A 23,306-nucleotide genomic window follows, 5' to 3' on the forward strand; every position below is an offset into this window, starting at 1 on the left:
CAAATCCATAGCGAAGTCCTATGCAATCTGTGAAAGTGATTTAATCTCTTTTACCCCATTTCCTTTTCTAGTGAGCAACTCATAATTTTTTTTTCTATTTCACATTTTCAAAATGCATTGATGCTTTCATTCTAATGCAATCCTAACATTCAGCACAATATTCAAAATAAACTATGATGGAGAAAATGTTGTCTTAAGCACTTTAACATTACATTTCACAGAATAAACCAGCATATTTTTTCTGTTAATATTTATGCTTCAGAAATTTATCACCTGTGGTGCTATAGCTTTTAGTAATTAATTTTAATATTCTATTATTTTAAGCTTTATTTAATTTATCAAGACATTTTCCTAAATGAATCGGAAATTTATTTTGCCATTTGTATCTTTTTTGTGAAGTTATGTGTACCAAGATGGATGAGGTAGTCATTACAATAGACTTGACATTTTTTGGTGGCATAGATTCATTTGGAAAAAAATTTAAGAAATCTATCATCAAGATGGAATATATTGTTTTATTGTTGAATACGTTCAATTTTGATTTTGTTGAATAACATGAATTATTTTAAAAATTTGCTTTTAGCAAAACAGGTTTAGTGTTTCAATACATTTTTCAATCATTACAAATGCATTTTGAAGGTATAGTTTTATAGATTGCTGTATTTGTATTTCATGCATTAGTTAGGGCTTGACATGGTTTTTACCTTGATATGCAGTCAAGGGGATGTATCCTTATTATGGGAACATCAGTTTTAATATTTGAAAGTTAATTGAGCTGTATCAGTGAATATTGTTAATGAAGCATTTTCTAATTCTTTTCGATGTTATGCATTTACTCATAGTAATATTGAGAGTTATAAGTACTTAGTGATAATGAATAGAAAGGAAACATACTGAATCTTAGGAGCTTAATATTTCTCGTGTATAATCTATTTATAATAATTCCCTTAATGGATGAATTAACTATGTTCTCTTTGCAAATTTCATCACTTCAGTACTGTATAGTACCTCTTTCAACTTTCCCAGCTTTTGTGATTAGCAGCAGAGCATTTTTGAGATGTAATGCCATTTGTCTGTGTTGATAATTGCAGTAATTTCATATGCAGCAAATTATTTTTAATCTAATTTGTATAAAAAATGTTCCTTTTATTTTATTTTTTTTTCGCATTTCACTGCAAGAATTTATATAGCACATATTTTATTTACTCTTTAGAAAAGGGTGAACATATTTATTTAAAGTTTAATATATAATGATATTCTGTTTTTAGCATTATGTAAAGGTTTAACATTACGTTTTGTTGATCTTATTAGACTAGTTATCCTGCATGTCAGGTTCCTTGTTATTGAACATTTCTTATAAAAAAATATGAATTAATATGTACAGTACCAAAAGTTTTAAGGCTTCCAAAATAATGATAATTTAGTAGATTCAAAAGGTTATAGCATAGAAGACTTAGAGACCATTTACAGTATATATTCATAAAAAATATGGGTACTAAGATTTTTATAAACTATTTTCTATGAGAAAAGTTCAAATATTCTTGGTAATAACTTATGCTTACATATTTCACTACTGGATGCACTATTGTATAAAATAATAAATGGGGTATAAAGTAATAAAAATTTGTATACTGCAATACAGTGTAGTACATTTGAAATAACTATAATATCATGCAAAAACCTTCAGAGTAATCTCTACAATTATTAAAAAACACTCTTATTCTTCTTATAAGTCTGTATCCTTTTGATCAACTGATAAAATAAAAATTTTGATAAAAGACTACACACATTGTCTTCAGAAACCTGGTGAATCTAACTAGCTATAATTTCCAAATACTATTGCAAATTCAATAATAAAATGCATGTACAGTACCCTGTAAGCCAAAGAGATATTTTCAAGGCCTTAAGAATAAAAGTCCAGCTCTTGTTGCCTCTTTCATTTTCCTCCTTTTTAATAACTGTACATCTTACTGATGTAATGATTTATCATAAAATATACTGGAAGACATTTAAGCAAGAATATTTTACAATTCTTCTGAGGCTAGATTATCAGCCAATGGTTTACTCGTAATGGAACTCCTCTCCATTAAAAGATACAAACAATTATAAAAGTGGTTGAAAAGTCAAAGCAGTAATTAAGAGACTTCACTGCCTGTCATATAGGGTGAAATCCCTCTAAGAAGCCTCTTAGCCTGATATTCCTTAATAGGCAAATGGCAGCACTTATCGGAAAGATGATTCCAGGATAAATTCACAAGGACCCCTATCAATGATATGAAAACAATCCTCAAGAACATGGACCTTCTCATACTATGATAAATAAAAACAAAAATTAATTTGTGTCATGTATTCAAATTATTGTTTATTGAACAAAAGAATCTCCCTTAGGTGGGAGGCACTTCCTTAGAACCAGACTGGGAGGTTCTTTTCTTCCCCAGACATGTCATCCTTCTGATCCTCTAACAACCTCCAAACAACCAAACATAGAGATATGAAAGCTGACAAGGCATTGGCCAATACTCTGCCTAAAAAGAAGCTAGTATCAGGTCGGCTATCTCTTTACAGTATGGTAAAGAACCGCAGCATTGTAGATAACAGTGGAAGTGTTGGACCAGACAAGACTAATATGAATGGAAGTCATCAACCCATCCTCCCCCTTGTAAGGAGGATGAAGTTGCTTTTAAGCAGAGTATAGTCCGCTAGAAAGGCTTTTTGTTGGATAACTTGACCAGCATTTGTCGTCCGACTCACACACTGTTGTGGCAGCTTCATCTCTTCAAGATGAGAAGAAGAAAAAGTAAAGTGGACAGACATTACACATGGGAGCAGGGAGAGTTGTGCAACTATTGAGCTATCACCACAAAACCTAAGAAAGGGGATCAAGGGGTCTGAGCAATGCTCTATAAATAATGAGGAAAAGATGGTCTGAAACTCTCAAGATGCATCTTCTGTTGAGAATATACAGGCAGATACTGACTGGGCTAGACGTGAGTTTTTCCTTGAGATGGCAGAGGCCTCCATTGACCCTGGGTGCCTTCCTTGTCAGAAGACTTGTAGAGCTTGAAGGAACTGACTGAAGACTTCCTTTATGAAGTCCTAATGCTAAAGAGGATCAGACAATTATATGAGGACCTCAAGCATTGGAGTCAAATGTTTAAAGGAGAGATAGGCTCACACAGAAACTGGGTCTTTGTAATGTCTCCTAACTAGGAAGGATCAGAAACCCCAACCCTTCCCTCCATAGCTGACATAATGAGAGAGCCTGTACAACTCCTATCTTACCGCAGCAGAGAAGAAAAACAGTTTTAAGGGGTAGACCCAATGATTTCCTCAGGTAGCAGGAGATACATGTGCATAAGCTCTGGAGAAGAGAACCAACTGACCTCAGGACCAAGTTCAAGGGTAGCTAAGAATGCCTGAAACTTCCTTCAAGCATGGACTGTTCCCCTGATGTGGATGGATCCAAACTCTACCAAGGAGCTTCTTCAGCAGATAGAGGAGAGGAGTCTGTGACTCTGTGATCTGCTGAAAAATATCCGGCTGGGAAGAGCCATTCTCTGTGACCCCCAATGTACAGTAGTCTCTTGATTACCTATTTGAGAGTCAGCAAAATGGGACAATTCAACTGGGAGCCAACCCCCGAGTGTCCCACAGAAGAGACCATGAAGGTGTAAGTAATGTTTCACTCTTCTTGGTCAAAGCGAGCACTGGATTCCTGGAAAGATCATTACTGGCTGCTGGTATACATGTCAGATCTGCCACTCCAGACTCACGGATTGGCTGAGTCCTAGGCAACAGTCACTGGGTGAGGTCTGTCAGTCCCTCATGGAGGTGGAAGAGTGCAGCTTCTAGGGCAGTGTATACCTTGCCCTTCCCTAACTTGGAGTCCCGGTGATCGGTGCTGTCAATCTAGGCTCACACTATGCTTAATGGGACCTGAAGGAATTGCTCAGCAAGAGTTGCTTCCTAAGGCAAAGACCCTCCTCCTATTTCCAGCAAGGACATGGAAGGTGTGTAAAAAGTCTTGCCTTCACCTGGCTCAGAGTAATTGTTGAACATATGCCCGAACCTTTCACCTGCATCAAAGCAGAAGACCATTATATTAGGCTCAGGATCGTTCAACTAACTCTGTAGGTACCAATTGAAGCATGAGAACTGATATACACTGAAAGAGTGATAGCAGCTTCTAAAGACTGTCATAAGTCAGAGAGTGATATCTATCCCTCTCCCAAAATAGGAAAGTGCACACTAAAAGACCTTGTGAGCTTTTGCGAGAGGAATGCTAGGCAATTATTACTACTGTATTTCTTACTTCTGAAAAGTAGTTGAAGAAGGGATAGTTAGGGAAGGAGGAGGAGGAAGAGAAGGGAGAAGAGAGAGCAGACTTAACTCTTCTCTATATCTCTTCCTTGCTACCATGACCATTTCAAAGGCTCCAACTGATCAGGGACCAATATGATTCCTCTGAGTTTGCCGATATGAGTACTATAAACAAGAAAATTCCCAACTGAACACCATACCCAGGTATTCGTCCTTTATTTGGGAGATTGATCAAACATCTTCAATCCTAGAAAATCGATGACAAGTCTCAATTCATTCTGCAAAAGCTACAGAGGTATTTCAGCTGGCTCAAACTTAATGCTTAGGTGGACATACACACGTACTCCTGAAGAACGAAAGAGGTACTGAGGAACAACTCAATGCCTGCATGCACTACAAGTTCTTCAAGTCACTAAGAGCATGAAGTCTTCCTTTCTGGAGGCTGAGTATAGAGCTAAAGTACTAATTGAACATGGCCTCAAAGTATCGATTCAGCCAAGAGGAGAATGAACTCGTATACTCCATCCCTGCTACTACTCTCAAATAGCTGATGTGATCCAGGATCATTCCACCTCTGTCACATGTACAGAGATGGCACTCAGAAGGTAGGTCTAGACTCTATCCGAATAGTTGATGTAGAGATGAAAACACATTCAAGGAACCCAACTGTCTTCTATGTATCCCTCCCTGGCAATTGGACTGACTTGGTGCTCAAAACCAGAGTCAGTCTGGTGCTTGCTGAAGAAATTTTCTACCCAGAGGGAGGTTACCCGGAGGTAATAGGAGAGATAAGGAAGCATACAAGGGCCCCAACGTTGGGTTAGGGGAGTGTGTCTATTGAAGGACCATGCCCGATCCCTTGTATAGTCCCTAGAAGGCGAAAATACATGTGCAACACTGAATCTTGTATGTAAAAATGCCTATATCTTCATTTAAAACTAAACATTAGGAACACTTATTATATCATGCAGGAAGTAAACATGAACACTAGGCATCGGGCCTAGGGATAGGCTAGTAGGCTAGCATGGGGGTCGGCTAACTGAGTTCGCCAAAGAATACTATCGGCATAATATAACTAATTCCCAGCAATGAAGACTAAATAACTAATAATATTAAATTAGTTATGAGACCGGGAGGGCTGTTCTGGCTAACTAGTTAAAGCATGCGAAGCGAACAGCGGCGTCGTAACATGACGCCTCCGGTCAAGGCACAGCTCCGCCACAAAACACAAGATTTAAGGATAAAAAATCGTTACTTTACGGCCAGAGCTTATTTAAACAATACAAGAACATGGTACTCAACTTTCCAGAAGAAGGTGAGGCCGAAGGTTGCGACGTAGCGACAAAAATCGATCATTGGTAAAAAACCAAACGTTGTAGATCGCTACAAAGAAAGGAATGAGGACGGACGTGACGTCACACAATATGGCGGACAGCTATGGCTGCCGTTTGTTTACATCGCGAGGTACCGTAACAGTAACGTAGGAGGATAACTTTGGAACGGCTCCTCAGTTATCTCGCCACCTTTCCCCCCTCGAAGCGTAAACGCTATGTGGGGTGCAGATAGCCATGTGGCGTGTCAAAGCATACGTCCCCTCTTGATATACGATATCCTAAAGGGAAACCTTTAGGGTACTCGCGCTAGAAGTTAGAATTCTGTGATAACCTTTGGCTTAATTCTCTGGGAATATCCACTGTAGACATATATACCCTCAGGAAGCTACTAAAGGAACCTTCCATCAGGACGTCATGGCTATCTCACCCAAAAATAGATTTTTCGCTTCGCTCAAAATCCGTTTTTCTTTCTCTTAGAATGCAATTCCCTACGCCAATAACAAAAGGGATGTACACAAAAGTGGCTGATGATAAGACCCAGTCAAAAGCAATCATGTTCCAGATCAGAGATAGAACTTTTCTATCTTATGCCCAATGAAACAGAAGGAGCATGCAGGTGAGTGCAGCATTTGGCAGCGCTCTTAAAGCATATGAATACTGTGACGGGCCGAGAGAAGGTTGTGACTCAAAGGCAGTATGAAAAGCAACTGAGTGAGTTTATTATAGAATACTCTCCTTTATATACAAAAGCTCAAGGCAACAAGAATTTTCATGTTTAAAATTGACACCGTTACCGATGAGAAGCACACACGTTTATTCAGGCTCTTTTTAGTGCGAGGGGAGAGCGAAGATACAAGCATATTATACACAAAATGAACTATGTACGATCGTGTGACACACGGTTGGTCCATGGCTCCCCCCCTAAAAGTCACATACTGTACTGGAGTGGTAGTAACAAAAACTGCGCCGATTAGCGGCAGTGAGTGGCTGTAGAAGTTGTTGGTTGGGGCGCGAGCGAGTGGTGGATGATGGGTGGCTTTGTTGCCGCTCCGGCTCGTCATGGGGTGGGCGAGTGTGTCCTACAGCATTCATGGGCGTGTGTGTCCTACGGCATTCATAGGCGTGTGTGTCCTACGGCATTCATAGGCGTGTGTGTCCTACGGCATTCATAGGCGTGTGTGTCCTACGGCATTCACATTCATAGGCGTGTGTGTCCTACGGCATTCACATTCATAGGCGTGTGTGTCCTACGGCATTCACGTCAGCTTCAGTTGAAGTTGAATAGGTGTCCTCTTCGTCAGGAGTGGAGGCGTTGATGGAGGTTTTGAAGGTCATGAAGTAGCTGTCCATAAGGGCGTTGGCTTTGGTCATCAAGTCCTTTATGGGTAAACTATCGACATCGGGTATGGCAGCGCATACAGGTTCGGGTAAACGGCTTACCCAAAGGGCATGAAGTAGGTTCACCTCACGAGGAGAGCCGTCTGCGGTAGGTTGCAGGCGAGTGATACTGGTCATTTTCCCAAGGGTGAGCGAAGCCCTTTGATCCCTCAACGGTTGTTGAGAGAGCTGAAAAAGCTTTGCTATACGGGCGGCTTTTGACGGCGAGTACTGCTGCAGAAGGTATGCTTTGACGGCGTCATGGTAACGGTGAGAGGCAGGGGGGCGGGTGTCACTCCGGGGTCACCAATGGTGACAAGCCATGAGAAGGTTGTGGCTCAAAGACAGTATGAAAAGCAACTGAGTGAGTTTATTATAGAACACTCTCCTTTAGATACAAAAGCTCAGGCAACAAGAATTTTCATGTTTAAAATTGACACCGTTACCGATGAGAAACACACACGTTTATTCAGGCTCTTTTTAGTGCGACGGGAGAGCGAAGATACAAGCATAATATATACACAAAATGAACTATGTACGATCGTGTGACACATGGTTGGTACAATACAAATCACTAGATGATGAAACTTGTTCTCAACCGCGAATACATGACAGACCATCTTGGTGCTCAGAAGAGAGCTAAAAGGTACAGTACATGAATTTTAAGTGTTCCCATTTCAGATCACACATAGGAACCACTTGGCATGTAGTTTATCCATGTGGAAAGAACTACTGACAGGCAATTGTGTTCCCTACTGCGTACTACAATGTTTGTTTTCATGTCAGAACAAATAATGCTTTTATATTAGCAGTTCCCTTCATGGGGCTAGATATGAAATAAGTTCTCTTAATTCTTTTCTACCTTATATTCTGTCTTTATCTGTCACCTTTATCCAAGATTCTTGAGCCTCCCCAAAGGTCTTTATCCTGCCACTTCCAAATTTACTGTTTTTCTGACTAACTGTTCCTCACTCCTTGTAACAAGTTAAAAACATCTTAATCTTTGACTTTTCATTCTTTTTAAGTCTTCTAGATATCTCAATCACATCTCCAGCTATTCATCAAAATTTGCATCAAGATTGTCGAACCATACCGCAGCAATGATTCTTAATATTTAAAGGACAGAGAAGCAAGTCATCCAGATAAAAGATAGTCACATGTTCTGGAGAGGGGATGGAGGACTAAAATCTGGGGTTGTGGACACCTGTGTTCAGGCCCTTGGTCATGAACTCCAGAATAAAGGTGAAGTAGATCTTTTCCGCTTCAGAATGACTTGTGACATATGAAACACCACGAAGCTCGCCTACTCGCTTTACCAAGGCTATGGCTAGCAGGAAGACCATTTCAAGGGTTTGATCTCTGTCTAATGCCCAACTCAAGAGCTCATATGGGACACCCATAAGACCTGAACTCGAGTGATATCGTACTCCAGTAGTCTGAGCTTCCAGTGAAGGTGAAACTGTTTAAAGCAATCAATTGCAGAAGCTCTGACTGAAGAAATATCCCATCTACAATCTCAGGGATCAGGATGATCTTGGCACGTAGGAAGATATCAAAGATAGGAAAGACCTTGGAGAGAGGGAAGATCTCAGTACATGGGAATATCTTGGTGCATGGACTATAAGTGCTGGGATAAAACAGATGATCTGATCCTCTCACACTTGAGAGTTTGGGAACATCAAGTGACTGATCACAAGGCAATAGAGCGCAATGTGCAATCACATAGAAATAGCAAGACACAATTTCAGGATAGGAGTCTGTGACATTCCAGCTAGCCTTAAAAGAACTAGTGCAACAAAATGGCTAGTTTCATAATAGCTAGTGCCAATATATAGCCAATATAGCTAATATCAAGAAACATGTAGTGGAGGTGTGCAATGAAGAATTGTGTTGTAACATCGAATCAAAAATTAATTTTAAGCCAAATAAATGAAAAGCATCAAATTATAGTGTATCACCAAGAAGAATTATTGAAAGGGTAATGCAAGAGTTGGATGTCAAAGCAATGCCATGCGTCCCTAAGAAAAAAGGCACTCCAAAAATGTACTTAATAATTAAGGCTACCTTCCTGAACTTATGTCAATTGACTAATTAATCCTTAAAGAATTTAAAACCGTTGCCATAAACGGAAATACAGAACCCTAGTTATTGAGAGATATAACTAGTGATTTAAAGTGAATAACCATATTTTCCAGTGAACTGTTAAGTGATCAACTTTCCAATTCGGAAGTCTGGATGTGTGATGGCACATTCAAAGTTGTACCTAAACTGTTAGATCAATTATATGAAAACCATATTGTTAGGAAAGACCTCCCTTTTGCCTGTGCTGATATGGTAATGCTGGATAAAAGCCCGATACCATAGGAAAGGGCATTTAAGCCTCTGAAAGACAAGTGTCCAGATTGTGAGTCTGAAAACGTTAACATTAGATTTTGAAAAGTCTGCTATTAATGCTTTTAAGAAAGTATTTTATGATTCATCTGTAACAGTTAATATGGAAAGATACAAAACACTGGATAGACAAATAGTAGTGTATCTGATGCCAACTGCCTTTATTGTAAAATGATTGCAGACTTGGCATTTCTTAACCCTAGTCAAGTGATAGATACATATGAGGAGATAAATGAAGACCTCCAACGTTTACAATTGGATGAAGAAATGCAAATAATATATGGCTACTATGAATACACATACATTGGTAAACAACACAAAGGAGGAAGAACACCAATATTTCCCATCAAATTGTGGAACGTTCGGCAAAGAACAGAAAATGACATAACAATACCAATCTAGAGGGATGGCACTGTGCTATCTATGGAATGCACAGCACTGCTCATCCAACCGTTTGGCACTTTATTCGAGGATTTCAATAAGAGGAGGCTATTCAGGAAAGCAATCTAAATGCATATATCAGAGGATAAGTACCTATCAAAAGAAAGACTTAGGAAATAAACGATAGACTCAAAAACTTGTTCAACATGCACTCGTGTAACGAAATATCGATATTTTGTGATGAATCAGCTATAACATATTGAAGGTTTAAATATTTTTTCATTCTTTTCAAATGTTTTCTAGTGACCTTTTATCATTGATAAGTTTTTCTACTCATTCTCTAATAAATTATTTTAATTAAAACTATCATCTATATACCTATTGTTAAAAAGTCTGCTCTACTGAAGAAACTAAATATAATGGCTAATAGCAAAGTATATTTAATTCTACTAACCATGCCCGTTCTCAACTAAACCACACTATATGTTTCTTGAAAGTAGCTATACGGGCTAACAGCTTATTTAGGATCAGCAACAATGTACTACTAGCTATTTTGTCTTGCTAGTGATTTTGGCACTAGCTATTATGAAACTAGCCATTTTGTTGCACTAGCTCAACTTTACTAGCTCTTTTGGCCCTAGCTTTTTTGGGATAAGTTATTTTGGGTTACACCACTGGGATGGTTATGTTCTCGTTACTCACTGTCTCTCCCTCACATGTGTAAGGAGACATTGGTCGGAGTCTCATCAGACTCTTCTTCATCGATCTTCCTTGACTTCGACACTGCTCAGGTTCAGCCAATGGAACTCGATTCAGTACGAGACTGAGCACAGATAGCAGGAGCGTAATTGTACCACATGCCAATACTTCTTTCCAGTGTGGGATAGTATCAGCATGCACCACCGCTCTCTTTCCCTCTCCCGTAAGAGATTGGTCAATCATTCAAGATAGGGGAGAGAAAGGCTGCGACCTTCCTCCCGACAGACAATGGGCAGGCGCTGGCTCGGTTCGGTATGAGACCAAGCATAGTTGTCAAGAGCATTACACATGTACCTTGTAATGAGACACCTCCATGGACTGGGATGGTTCCCAGCACTGGACCGTCTCTCCTACGCACATGCAGGGAGAGATCACTCAGACTCTATGTATACGTGACTCCTTTCTATTGGTTTTCCTGTACTTATTCAAAGATATCTCCTACTTGTTCTTCTTCCAGAAGTAGCAGCGTATGAAGAATCTGATGAAGATGAGACAGTAGAGAAGGAGAAACATGAAGTTCACTTTATACAGGGTTATGCAAGCCAATGCCGAGGCTCCAATTGGGAAGAGGCCACAGAGGACTCTTCAAAGTAGCTGAGACAATAATCCCAGGTATTACACCCTTTTGCACCTTCCAAGGGGTTGGCAAGACACTGAAGGGGCAGAGGAAGGGTGACGCTCCTCCCAGCAAGCACTCGCTGACAGCAAAGCCTCCAACCACCAACAGAGCACTTGCGATGTCCAAAGAATGCCAAATTCCATAGGTTCATGTTGTCATCATTGAAATAGAGCCATATATTATTATTATTATTATTATTAAATGCTAAGCTACAACCCTAGTTGGAAAAGCAGGATGCTATAAGCCCAGGGGCCCCAACAGGGAAAATAGCTCAGTGAGGAAAGGAAACAAGGAAAAATAAAATATTTTAAGAATAGTAACAACATTTAAATAAATATTTCCTATATAAACAATAAAAACTTCAACATAACAAGAGAAAGAGAAACTAGATACAAAAGCGATGGAATGATGGTAACAGTAATTCCTCCAAACCTGAAGGAACAAGGATGATGTGGAACAAGGAATGTTCGCATAGAAAACTGCTACACATTTAGTTTATCTGGAAAATGACAGCATATCCTTGTTTTCTTTCCTTTAATCTATCCCTCAAACATGACAGTCTGCACATTTATCAATATCTATAAGAGACAAAAAATTAAAACAGCCATAAATTAGAGGTAGCAAGAGTACATCTGTATGCTTGAGGCCAAAATCAAAAGAGAGTGCAGCCGACAGTTAGGTGGGTGGGGTTTACGAGAGTAAGCCTCACCCACCTTACCTGCGGTTGCCTCATTAAAAGTTGAACGGCCATTTTCAGCTAAGCCAAAATCATACTCGTATTAAAGAACGATGATTTGCATTCTCATAAGAACAAATTAATTTAAGTCTAATTTTCTATTCCTGATTTCAAGTGTCAAAATGCACTTGGGTTGGATCAACGTCAAAAACATTTTACTTCTCTTTCTACATTTGTACATTCCTACTGCCTGATGGTATCAGTGATTGTAGTACAGTATCAGTGATTGTAGTCTTTGCTATTGGCTATTCATATGGTATATTAAAGACCCTACTCATGAACCAGCCCCCAAATATAGACTAAGCAATACAGTCAGACCTTACCACTCTCTAATGGAGGTTAGGTAAGACATACCAGCGAATAAGAAAAAAAAACATGAATAATGGATGCACCCTTGATGACATTCCAAAATCCACAGATTTCTTATATAAAATACCTTTCAGTCTTGAAAGAAAATGCGAAAGTAACCATATTAATAATTATATAACACCAAATACAGGCCACCATTTGTAGTTATTCAACACAAAACCAAAAAGACAAACAGCCATTATTACAAAAGCACTTGACAATTTACTTGTATAAGAATATCTCTCGGCTTACTACCCCCTATAAAGTTACTGAGTACTGTACTCAATGCTGAATTTGGTATTGGATAACTCAATGCTACTTTGTGTTTTCACATAAGGGGCATTCACAATTATGAACATGCAAATGTACCTTAAAGATATACGTATAAGTATTGAATTACCTAAAACCAAATACGACAACGGAATAACTTTTCTATCAAGGCGTGTTCTGTACCTAGTACTACTTAACTTTGAACTAATACTCAAATATCACTTTATATAATGCCAGGCCCTTCCCATGAATACAGTAATCAAATTTGTGAATGGCATACCAGAGAACAAGGTCTGACTATGCATAAAAAATTAGCAAATATTGGAACACATCCCAACCATATTTTTCTACAATCTTCAGGTTTTTCAGCTTCTCCATTAACAATAGTTCATAAAAAATTTAAATTGTAAGTTGCAATTATATAACCCTATAAGAACAAACTCTTCAGGTCAGCCCTGTGAATTAAGATCTTTGATTTCATGATCTGATTGAAATACCCTTTATACCTATAATTTATATATACGTAGCCAACTATTTACGATTAAAAATGCCCAAAATCTGTTAAATTGACATTAGACCTTTAAAGGTCAATCAAAATTGATAAACTTAATTTCAGGACTAAGGATTACCATAAAAGTTTACTTATATAAAAAGGTTACCACAAATAAAGAAAACTAATAAGCACTTAGCCAATAACCCCTTGAAAATAATGACTTTGACATGTCATTTTAAAAAGTTATTATTGAGATATTCTGCTAATGTAAAAACATGAACCTAGACTAAAACAATATTCATTATCCAATCTTGTTGGTACAAGCATCTACCAGTAAATATCTTATTAAAACATCATAAAAGCCAAGATGTAGAGTTTATAATTCCTGTCGTCAGAGTCAAAAATCCATAAGGATACCACTTTTGAAAACACTTACAATAATGCAAAAACCAGAGTAATAAAAAAAAATAAAAAATGCATGTTGCTTCCTGTTATATTTCTCATTGTTTATTCTATAATACAGTATAAAACTTTCATATCTCCTTTTACACCTCTTGCTGTCTTTTCTATACTACTGTACAACCATTTCATAATATATTTCTAGCTAACATCCAATCAGATGGCTGTATATAAAAATGAATAGTGAATAAAATTTTGTCCATGAAAACATGCATATTACTGTATTCATTGGGAATTTCTTAATCATTTTGTTATTAAATCTCCTATTTATAAAAAATATTCATGACTATTTCTTCATAAGTACTAATCAATCTCTGACAAAACTTGCATTTTGAAAGATAAATCAGTAAAACTTACTATACTCACATTAAAAACTAATCACCAATCACTCTGCCAGCATAAAGTTGGATTTGGTTCTCATTATAATATTTCTTGAGGTACCAGCATGTCAATTTCATTTGCTTGTTCTGAGTTGCAAAGTGATCCATCACAGTCTGCAAAAATTAGAATGATTAGGTTACTACACAGTAATGACTAATGAAAAATGTTTAGGAGTAATTTGTATTTGTCCTAATTATACAACCTGAGCCCTTTAATAGGACCATTATTCTTGTACATGCATGAGATGTCAAATCCTATTCAGATAGCAATGCATATCCCTCATGGGCACAAAAACATCCCATCTTGATTACCACCCAACACTTCATTTAGAGGGTGATGGATAAAGTCTCGAACTTCGGGTTATGAATCAAAGGGTTCAGAGTTTTGGCCATAAACTCTGGTACAAAACTTACAAGAGACCTCCACCAACCTTCAGCATCAGTTTACACAAAGAAAAACCATGCAATTTGCCTACTTTCTTTGCTGATGTCTAACTAGCAGAAAGTCTTGAGAGTTAGATCTCTATCCGGCGACCTTCTCAAAGGTTCATATAGGGGTACTGTCAAATTAACGTAATTTATTGCTTGTTTTTCTTAAATCAGCCTTGTACTTTAGTTTTAAGTGTTCTATTACATTCAGTTCAGTAACTATTTTTTTTACGTTAACGTAACATTCAGTGGTTTTGCTCAGTGATTCCTCCTCTTGTTGTTAATTGCCTAACTATCATGTTAACAATTGTTTTTATTTTGTTTTCGAGTTGGAATGGAACTGTAGTGCATTGAGTGGAGGGCGGGATAAGGCAGTTTGGGCCTGTATAAGCTTCTGGACGTACGCTCTTTTGCTGGCAGCCTTTTGGAGATTGATATTACGCCTTTTTGGAGGAATACTCCGACGGACCTCCCTTGAAAGTGGTTGCCCGTAGATGTGCTGAGCCATCTGCGGTGTATGTGCATTAAGGAGTGTGATCACGGCTGTGATATCGCAGGTTACTGTCACTTGCGACTCCTGTACTCCTGATTCCCGCCGGAGGATTTGGCGGAAGACGTGGTCGTCGCTGTTCCGCCCCGTAGGAGATGTCATGTCAACCACTGTCCTGTCCGTCTTGAGCTCTATGTCCAGGAGAGCTATTGGCTCGTGAGGAGGCCTGTAGGGAGGAAATTGCCAGGTAAGACGTAATTATCCTGTGTTGTTCCTCGGAATTGATGCCAACCCCTGAGTCTACCTGGACAATTTGTGTGCTTCCTCGTATATCTGCTGGGAGATTGAAGATACTCCTGTGCACTTCGTTGTACACGAGGATTTGTGTATATAATTATCAATCATATTTATATTTATTATGTCATGTTAAGTTGTTGGTATTGGGTTATTTTTAAGTTTAGTACAAACACGGTTAGGTAGGAGATTTAAGGTTTTCCTGTCTTTATTTTCTCTAGTCTTCCTTCAATCTTATAATTATAGGTTAGTGGTTTTGGGCCCATATCAATAATATTTAAGCCTTGGGCATATTATGTCCTTTCTTTTTTTTGTTAGGGTTAGTTTCTAATTACGTATTAGGTATCTTTGTGAGCCCGTTATTGTTATGTTTGTATTTACTGTTAAGTTTGCTCACAAGGCTTATTTAGTATTAAGTGTATTGTGTAATTAAATATTGTTTATTTTATTTTGGTGTTTGTTTCCACATTCCTCATACCCTGTGTACTTTCTTACTGCCTACGATCCCTGTAAGTATTGAAATAAAGAACCTGTATTACAGCCAAAGGGGTCGTAACAGGTACAGTACGCATAAGATCCTTGAGGACAAGGGTCACATCACATTTCGGAGCCTGAGGTCCAGGGGAGGGCAAGACTGCTCAAAGCTCATCACAAGCATAGAGAACCCCCAAGAAGAGGAAAGGTCTATGCCCCTCTGTCAAAATAAACATTCACAAGGATGAGTGGTATATATATATACAGTATATATATATACATATATATATATATATATATATATATATATATATATATATATATATATATATGTGTGTGTGTGTGTGTGTGTGTGTGTGTGCGCGCGTGCGCGCGTTTTATATTTGCAGTGGATAGTTTGAGACATCAAATAATAATATAAAATTGAAATATGAGAACTCAATTTTTAACTTTTTGTATGTTTTTGCTAACAAAGACAGCCATTTCCTATCTTTGATTCATTAAGGAGAATACTCCACCCATATCATAGATGTAGTAAGAAGAGCAACACCTTGTCTGTTTTGTCATGGGAACAACACTAAAGACACACAACGAAAGATTTACCTTGAGTGTCTGCATTCTTTTAATTCTAACTGTACCCGTTTTTACCGTAGTGTACAGACTTACTTTGCTGAAAGCGTTAGTTTAAGGAAGCCTAACATAGGAACTTTACTGGATAGCTTAGAAAGAAGTTTTTCCACCGGAGGGGACGAACACCATTTCGCCTGAAAGTATTGGAATTGCCTCAAATCTACAGGGATTGCTGTTAGTGGAAGCTAGGATGACAAAATCGAAGGTTTGGAAAAAGCTTAGGCGGCCTAAAAGTGCTTTGGGACATTTCTAATCAAGGGTATTAGCCTGTAAATTTAGCCTATATAACCTAAACGGTTTAATGATGTATCTCGAAGCTTAGGTTATATCATTTATCTCTATGTACCCCACCTTCCTAGAAGTAAAAATAAACCAGTAAATGACTGTACAAGCAGAGTATTATAATTGAAGGACTCATAAATTCAACACGTTAGAAAAATGATATTTTAATTATAAAATAAATTTTTGAATATACATACCCGGTGAATATATAGCTGCAACTCTGTTGCTCGACAGACAAACTCTACGGAAAAAACTCGCCAGCGATCGCTACACAGGTTGCGGGTGTGCCCAACAGCGCCATCTGTCGACCAGATACCCAGCTCTTATGTAAACAAAGACTCAATTTTCTCCTCGTCCCACTGCGTCTCTATTGGGGAGGAAGGGAGGGTCATTTAATTTATATATTCACCGGGTAAGTATATTCAAAAATTTATTTTATAATTAAAATATCATTTTTAAATATTTAACTTAGCCGGTGAATATATAGCTGATTCACACCCAGGATGGTGGGTAGAGACCAGTAATATATGTTTACATTTTATGAGCTAAGAGTTTTTTATTTCATTTTAGAAGTTATCAAAATAACAAAAACAAAATAAATAGGTACCTGGTAAGGAAGTCGACTTGAACAATTACTCTGCCTTTTAAGTACGTCTTCCTTACGGAGCCTCGCGATCCTCTTAGGATGCTGATCGACGACTAGGAGCTGAAGTATCAAGGGTTGCAACCCATACAACAGGACCTCATCAAACCCCTAATCTAGGCGTTCTCAAGAAATGACTTTGACCACCCGCCAAATCAACCAGGATGCGAAAGGCTTCTTAGCCTTCCGGACAACCCATAAAAACAACATTAAAAACATTTCAAGAGAAAGATTAAAAGGGTATGGAATTAGGGAATTGTAGTGGTTGAGCCCTCACCCACTACTGCACTCGCTGCTACGAATGGTCCCAGTGTGTAGCAGTCCTCGTAAAGAGACTGGACATCCTTTAGATAAAAAGACGCGAACACTGACTTGCTTCTCCAATAGGTTGCGTCCATTATACTTCGCAGAGATCTATTTTGCTTAAAGGCCACGGAAGTTGCAACAGCTCTAACTTCGTGCGTCTTCACCTTAAGCAAAGCTTGGTCTTCCTCACTCAGATGTGAATGAGCTTCTCGTATTAACAGTCTGATAAAGTAGGATAAAGCATTCTTTGACATAGGCAAAGATGGTTTCTTAACTGAACACCATAAAGCTTCAGATTGGCCTCGTAAAGGTTTGGTACGCTTTAAATAGAACTTAAGAGCTCTAACAGGGCATAAGACTCTTTCTAGTTCATTGCCTACGATCTCCGATAAGCTGGGAATATCGAAAGATTTAGGCCAAGGCCGAGAAGGCAGCTCATTTTTGGCTAGAAAACCAAGTTGCAGCGAACAGGTGGTTTTGTCTGACGAAAATCCGATGTTCTTGCTGAAGGCATGAATCTCACTGACTCTTTTAGCTGAGGCTAAGCATACCAGGAAAAGAGTCTTTAGAGTGAGATCTTTCAGGGAGGCTGATTGTAACGGCTCAAACCTGTCTGACAAGAGGAATCTTAGCACCACGTCTAAATTCCATCCAGGGGTAGCCAAACGACGCTCCTTGGTGGTCTCAAAAGACTTAAGGAGGTCTTGAAGATCTTTATTGTTGGAAAGATCTAAGCCTCTATGCCGGAAGACCGATGCCAACATGCTTCTGTAGCCCTTGATAGTGGGAGCTGAAAGGGATCATCCTTTTCTCAGGTATAAGAGAAAATCAGCTATTTGAGCTACAGAGGTACTGGTCGAGGATACAGAAACTGACTTGCACTAGTCTCGGAAGACTTCCCACTTCGATTGGTAGACTCTAATGGTAGACGCTCTCCTTGCTCTAGCAATCGCACTGGCTGCCTCCTTCGAAAAGCCTCTAGCTCTCGAGAGTCTTTCGATAGTCTGAAGGCAGTCAGACGAAGAGCGTGGAGGCTTTGGTGTACCTTCTTTACGTGTGGCTGACGTAGAAGGTCTACCCTTAGAGGAAGACTTCTGGGAACGTCTACTAGCCATCGAAGTACCTCGGTGAACCATTCTCTCGCGGGCCAGAGGGGAGCAACTAACGTCAACCTTGTCCCTTCGTGAGAGGCGAACTTCTGCAGTACCTTGTTGACAATCTTGAACGGTGGGAATGCGTAGAGATCCAGATGTGACCAATCTAGGAGGAAGGCATCTATATGTATTGCTGCTGGGTCCGGGACTGGGGAGCAATAGATTGGAAGCCTCTTGGTCAGCGAGGTTGCAAAGAGATCTATGGTTGGTTGGCCCCAAGTGGCCCAAAGTCTCTTGCACACATCCTTGTGGAGGGTCCATTCTGTTGGAATTACTTGCCCTTTCCGACTGAGACAATCTGATATGACATTCAAATTGCCTTGGATGAACCTCGTTACTAGGGAGATGTCTTGACCTTTTGACCAGATGAGTAGGTCCCTTGCGATCTTGTACAACGTCAGTGAGTGGGTACCTCCTTGTTTGGAGATGTACGCCAAGGCCGTGGTGTTGTCTGAGTTTACTTCCACCACTTTGCCTCGAAGGAGAGACTTGAAGCTTTTCAAGGCCAGATGTACTGCCAACAGCTCCTTGCAGTTGATATGCATGCTCCTCTGACTCGAGTTCCACAGTCCTGAGCATTCCCGACCGTCTAGTGTCGCGCCCCAGCCCACGTCTGATGCGTCCGAGAAGAGAACGTGGTTGGGAGTCTGAACAGCCAGGGGAAGACCCTCTCTTAGGTTGATATTGTCCTTCCACCAAGTCAGACAAGACTTTAACTTTTCGGAAATCGGGATCGAGACCGCTTCTAGCGTCTTGTCCTTTTCCCAGTGAAAAGCTAGATGGTATTGAAGAGGACGGAGGTGTAGTCTTCCTAGTGACACAAATTGTTCCAGGGATGACAGCGTCCCTACCAGACTCATCCACAGCCTGACTGAGCAGCGTTCCTTCTTCAGCATCTTCTGGATGGATAGCAGGGCTTGATCTATTCTGGGGGCTGATCGTCCTGTTGTTCAGCAACGTCCTCATCAGATAATTCCTCATCCGAAAACTGATGAGGAAACGGCAACGGAGTGGGCAACGTCTGGCTCGCTGAGTCCGGTCGCACTGGTGCATGCGTGATGGAGCCGGACGCAACATCATGGAACTGCTGCACAGTCTGTGAACTGTCAACAACCATGGATGCGCGAGGAAGCACAGCGTCCACCCGAGACTGTCTAGACCGTCTGGGTTGTGCAGTCAACACCATACCGGGTTGCTGAGGTTGACGCACTGCGTCAAAACAAGTCACCTCTGCTGGTTGTTGAACGTCCTGAACGTCAACAACTACCTCCGAGCGTCGCTTAACGTCAACATGCGGCTGGCAACCCACACTGGGTCGCCTCGGTGGAGGAACCACCTCAACTGGTAGACGCGAGAAGGTTACCTCAGCGTCAACAGGACGCACAACCGACCGGTTGGAAGGTTGTTGGCCAGAAGGTTCGGCAGCAACCTTCTCCGCATTAAAGTCCTCTATCAAGGACGCAAGCTTGGACTGCATGTCTTGCAGCAAAGCCCATTTAGGGTCTACGGGAGCAGGTGCGGCAACAGACGGGGTTAGCGACTGAGGCGGTACCGCTTTCCATCCCTGAAAGCCTTGTTTATGCATGACATAATTGTACAGCAAAACATCAAAGGCTCGAAAAAACAGTTGTGAAGTTGACCTGTAAAAAAAACTTGGAGCGTCTCCTGGCCAGGCGCCAGGGAGAGTCTACGAGATTTGAGAAGTGTATCTGGGCAGAGGCATGAACTCCCAAGCCGAGAACTTCTCTCGTGTCATATCAGACTCTCGCTCTATAAGCCAGTTTAAAAGAAGGGAAAGCAAAGGCTGTATCCCCCAAACTCCTCCTGGTGATAAACCAGTCGCCTAGCAAACGTAAAGCTCTCTAGGAGAGCGAGAGAGCACTAGCTTATAAACAACGGCTTCGAAGTAGCTAGGCCTAGTGTAAGCTCTGACGTTTAGGCGAACGAGGAGCAGCAGTTACAAAAAGATCCGGACAAAGATCCTTAAAAAAATCATCATGATTTAATTAAAGTCCATAGAGGGATAAGCAGCTTTAGTCTCCTCTCCGTCTGACAGAGTCCTCAAGAGAATATCAGTAGGAGGGGGAACAGCAACTTCCTCATCTACAGGAACCTTGTCCGATAAAAGCTGAGTCTCAAGCAAGGGAGAGACCTACCGTGGTGGCAATGTTTTACAAGCAGAGTCCACACGCACTGGTGCATTAGTAGCGGACCAGGACGCAACGTCATGTAACTGCTTGACAGTCTGTGAACTGTCAACAACTGAACTGTCAACCACAACAGGTGCGTGAGGACGCATAGCGTACACTCGAGACTGCTTTGACTGCCTAGACTGAGCAGTCAAAACAACTCTAGAATGCGGAGGTTGACGCACAGCGTCAAAACAAGTCAACTCCGATTGTTAGCGAACGTCCTGAACGTCAACAGGAGCATCAGCAAGTGGCCTAACGTCCAAATGCGGCTGAAAATCCACACGAGACCGCATCGAGTGTGGTTCTAAACAACCTGACTGACGTGACTTAGCTACGCCAACGTCAACAGGAAGCACAAAGGAACGTTAGGTTGGCTGAAAGCCAGGATATCGATGAGATAAACGGCTAGACTCAACGGACTAATCGGCAGAATAGTCTTCCATAAGGGAGGCAAGCATATTCTGCATGTCTTGCCGTACAACCCATTAAGGATCAACGGAAATGGTTGTGGTAAGAGACGAGGTTAACGTCTGTGACCGCAACACTTTGCCAACAAAAAAGACTCTCGGAGTCTGTGTTACACTTTTGTTAGGCGGAGAGCAGTTTTCCGATGACTGCATAGGGTCAGAGCTGTCCTAATGGCTGTAACCAGGACCCTGGACCTGTCCTGAAAGGACTGACTTTCGCTTAAGGGCTTCGAAACCTTGTTACAGGTTTCTTATGCGAAAAGCCTTCGGATGACGAGGAGAAAAAAACGTCTCTCTCGCCTTATGGTAGGGGAGATCTTGGTAAGATACACCCGATACCATAGAGGGAAACGTCTGTTCGTTGATCAAGGCCTCTCGAACCCATAAGTCGTTCGACATTACTTCTCCCCTGCTAGGGAGCTTGCAAGAGGTCCCGGACTAGGTGAACGACAGGCACGAACAGACGAACCCTCGGACGCAACACTGTAACACTTTGCGCAATATCACTTTATCACTTCGATTTTCTGTTTTGCACTTATTTCACTGAAATCGAAACTTTTACTGATTTCTACCTGAAGCACGCAATTCTACCCTTATCAAAAGGTAGTAATTGCGAAATCAGTCGTATAATGCAAGCTCATTAATACCAGCAAAAAACAGAAAACATATTTTAAGATAAAAATTTTAGTGGCTGGGGAAGAGACTAAACACTAGTTCCTTCAAAACTACGTTTTCAATCTCTAACCGCACATAGCCTGGGGACGAGAATAAAAACTAAAAACGTTTTATCCTTTCTCCCCGTACCGAGACTAGGGACGAGAGCAACTCGAGAACAACGTTACCCGCTTGAACGGAACGTTTTCTCTCCTCTCTCTCCCTCCGTCTCTAACTCTCTCTCTCTTTATCTCTTGATTTCGCACCTAAGAGAAGAGCCCAATTACAATTCGTCAAAAAAACATGTTATTTGACCAAAGGAAAAAACTGAAAGGTTTTTCAATTAAAAAGTTCCTTTAAAATAGAATTTAAAACATTTAAGCTTAGAAAGAATGAACAAAACGTCAGAATCGATTTACTCTTTCTGCAAAGTGAAACCGTGATACACTCTCTCTCTATCGTAACGATAGAGCGCATGTTGAACGTCCTGAACGTCAACAACTGCGTAGCATAAATAAACTAAACGTTAGTTCATCTTTGAAAAAGGTACGAAGACTATTCAAAGAAATTCTTTCATAAAATATTTCATTTAAAAAGTTTTAAATCCTTAGCTCTTTAAAAGCTATTTACGATATAAAGGGCTCAACGTTGATTAACTTCGGTTTCCAAGTTAGGACCGCCTACTCTCAGGAAAGGTCGCATATAAACAAAACATTAAAATTTATTTTTTATGTTTATTATAAATGGAAAATTAATCGAAGAGGAAAATCTATAATTAATTTATAACGTGATAAGATAATTACTAAAAACCTAAACACACTTCCGTCTAAGGGAAGGGTCGGCCATTTAAAAGTGAAAGAAAGTCCATACTCTCTTTGTCACCAAAATTAAATCTATCCAAAACGAGTTCAAGATTTAAGATGAAGATAAAACACCTGCACTGCGAAAGCTCAAACCAGAATATAGTACTTCACCAAATATGATGGGAAAACTCCAGGTTACAACAGCGAGTAAAGTACGTCTTGTCGACACCTCGACAGAGAGAAAATTGAGTCTTTGTTTACATAAGAGCTGGGTATCTGGTCGACAGATGGCGCTGTTGGGCACACCCGCAACCTGTGTAGCGATCGCTGGCGAGTTTTTTCCGTAGAGTTTGTCTGTCGAGCAACAGAGTTGCAGCTATATATTCACCGGCTAAGTTAAATATTTAAAAACAAATATTTTAAGTGATAAGGAAAACAAATATTTCAAGTGATAAGCAATATTCAAGCTTCTACTAAGCATAGGTTAGGCCTCTTTTGAGTAGACTGGGCCTACACATTTACATGTTTTTTGTAAATGAGATGGCCTACGTTTATTGCCATAAATGATTACCTTGCTTACATAATTTCCTTTCTTTGTTTAAGGAAATTTTTTGAAAGCAT

At 40.1% G+C, this 23,306-nt stretch overlaps 2 protein-coding genes across 2 annotated transcripts in view; both read right to left on the reverse strand.

Annotated features, from left to right (window-relative positions):
* The window catches only part of RpL13A (ribosomal protein L13A), a 141,651-nt gene that overhangs the window by 16,163 nt on the left and 102,182 nt on the right, over positions 1–23,306 (reverse strand). The window lies entirely within an intron of this gene.
* LOC137656895 (protein NATD1-like) overlaps positions 13,155–23,306 on the reverse strand; it is a 49,854-nt gene continuing 39,702 nt past the window's right edge. The window contains exon 3 of the mRNA XM_068391279.1: positions 13,155–13,981. Coding sequence (XP_068247380.1) covers positions 13,862–13,981 — 120 coding nt within the window. The 3' untranslated portion in view covers positions 13,155–13,861. The remainder of the gene's footprint in view (positions 13,982–23,306) is intronic.

Source organism: Palaemon carinicauda, chromosome 1 (genome assembly GCF_036898095.1).
Source record: "Palaemon carinicauda isolate YSFRI2023 chromosome 1, ASM3689809v2, whole genome shotgun sequence".
NCBI classification, from domain to species: Eukaryota; Metazoa; Arthropoda; class Malacostraca; order Decapoda; family Palaemonidae; genus Palaemon; species Palaemon carinicauda.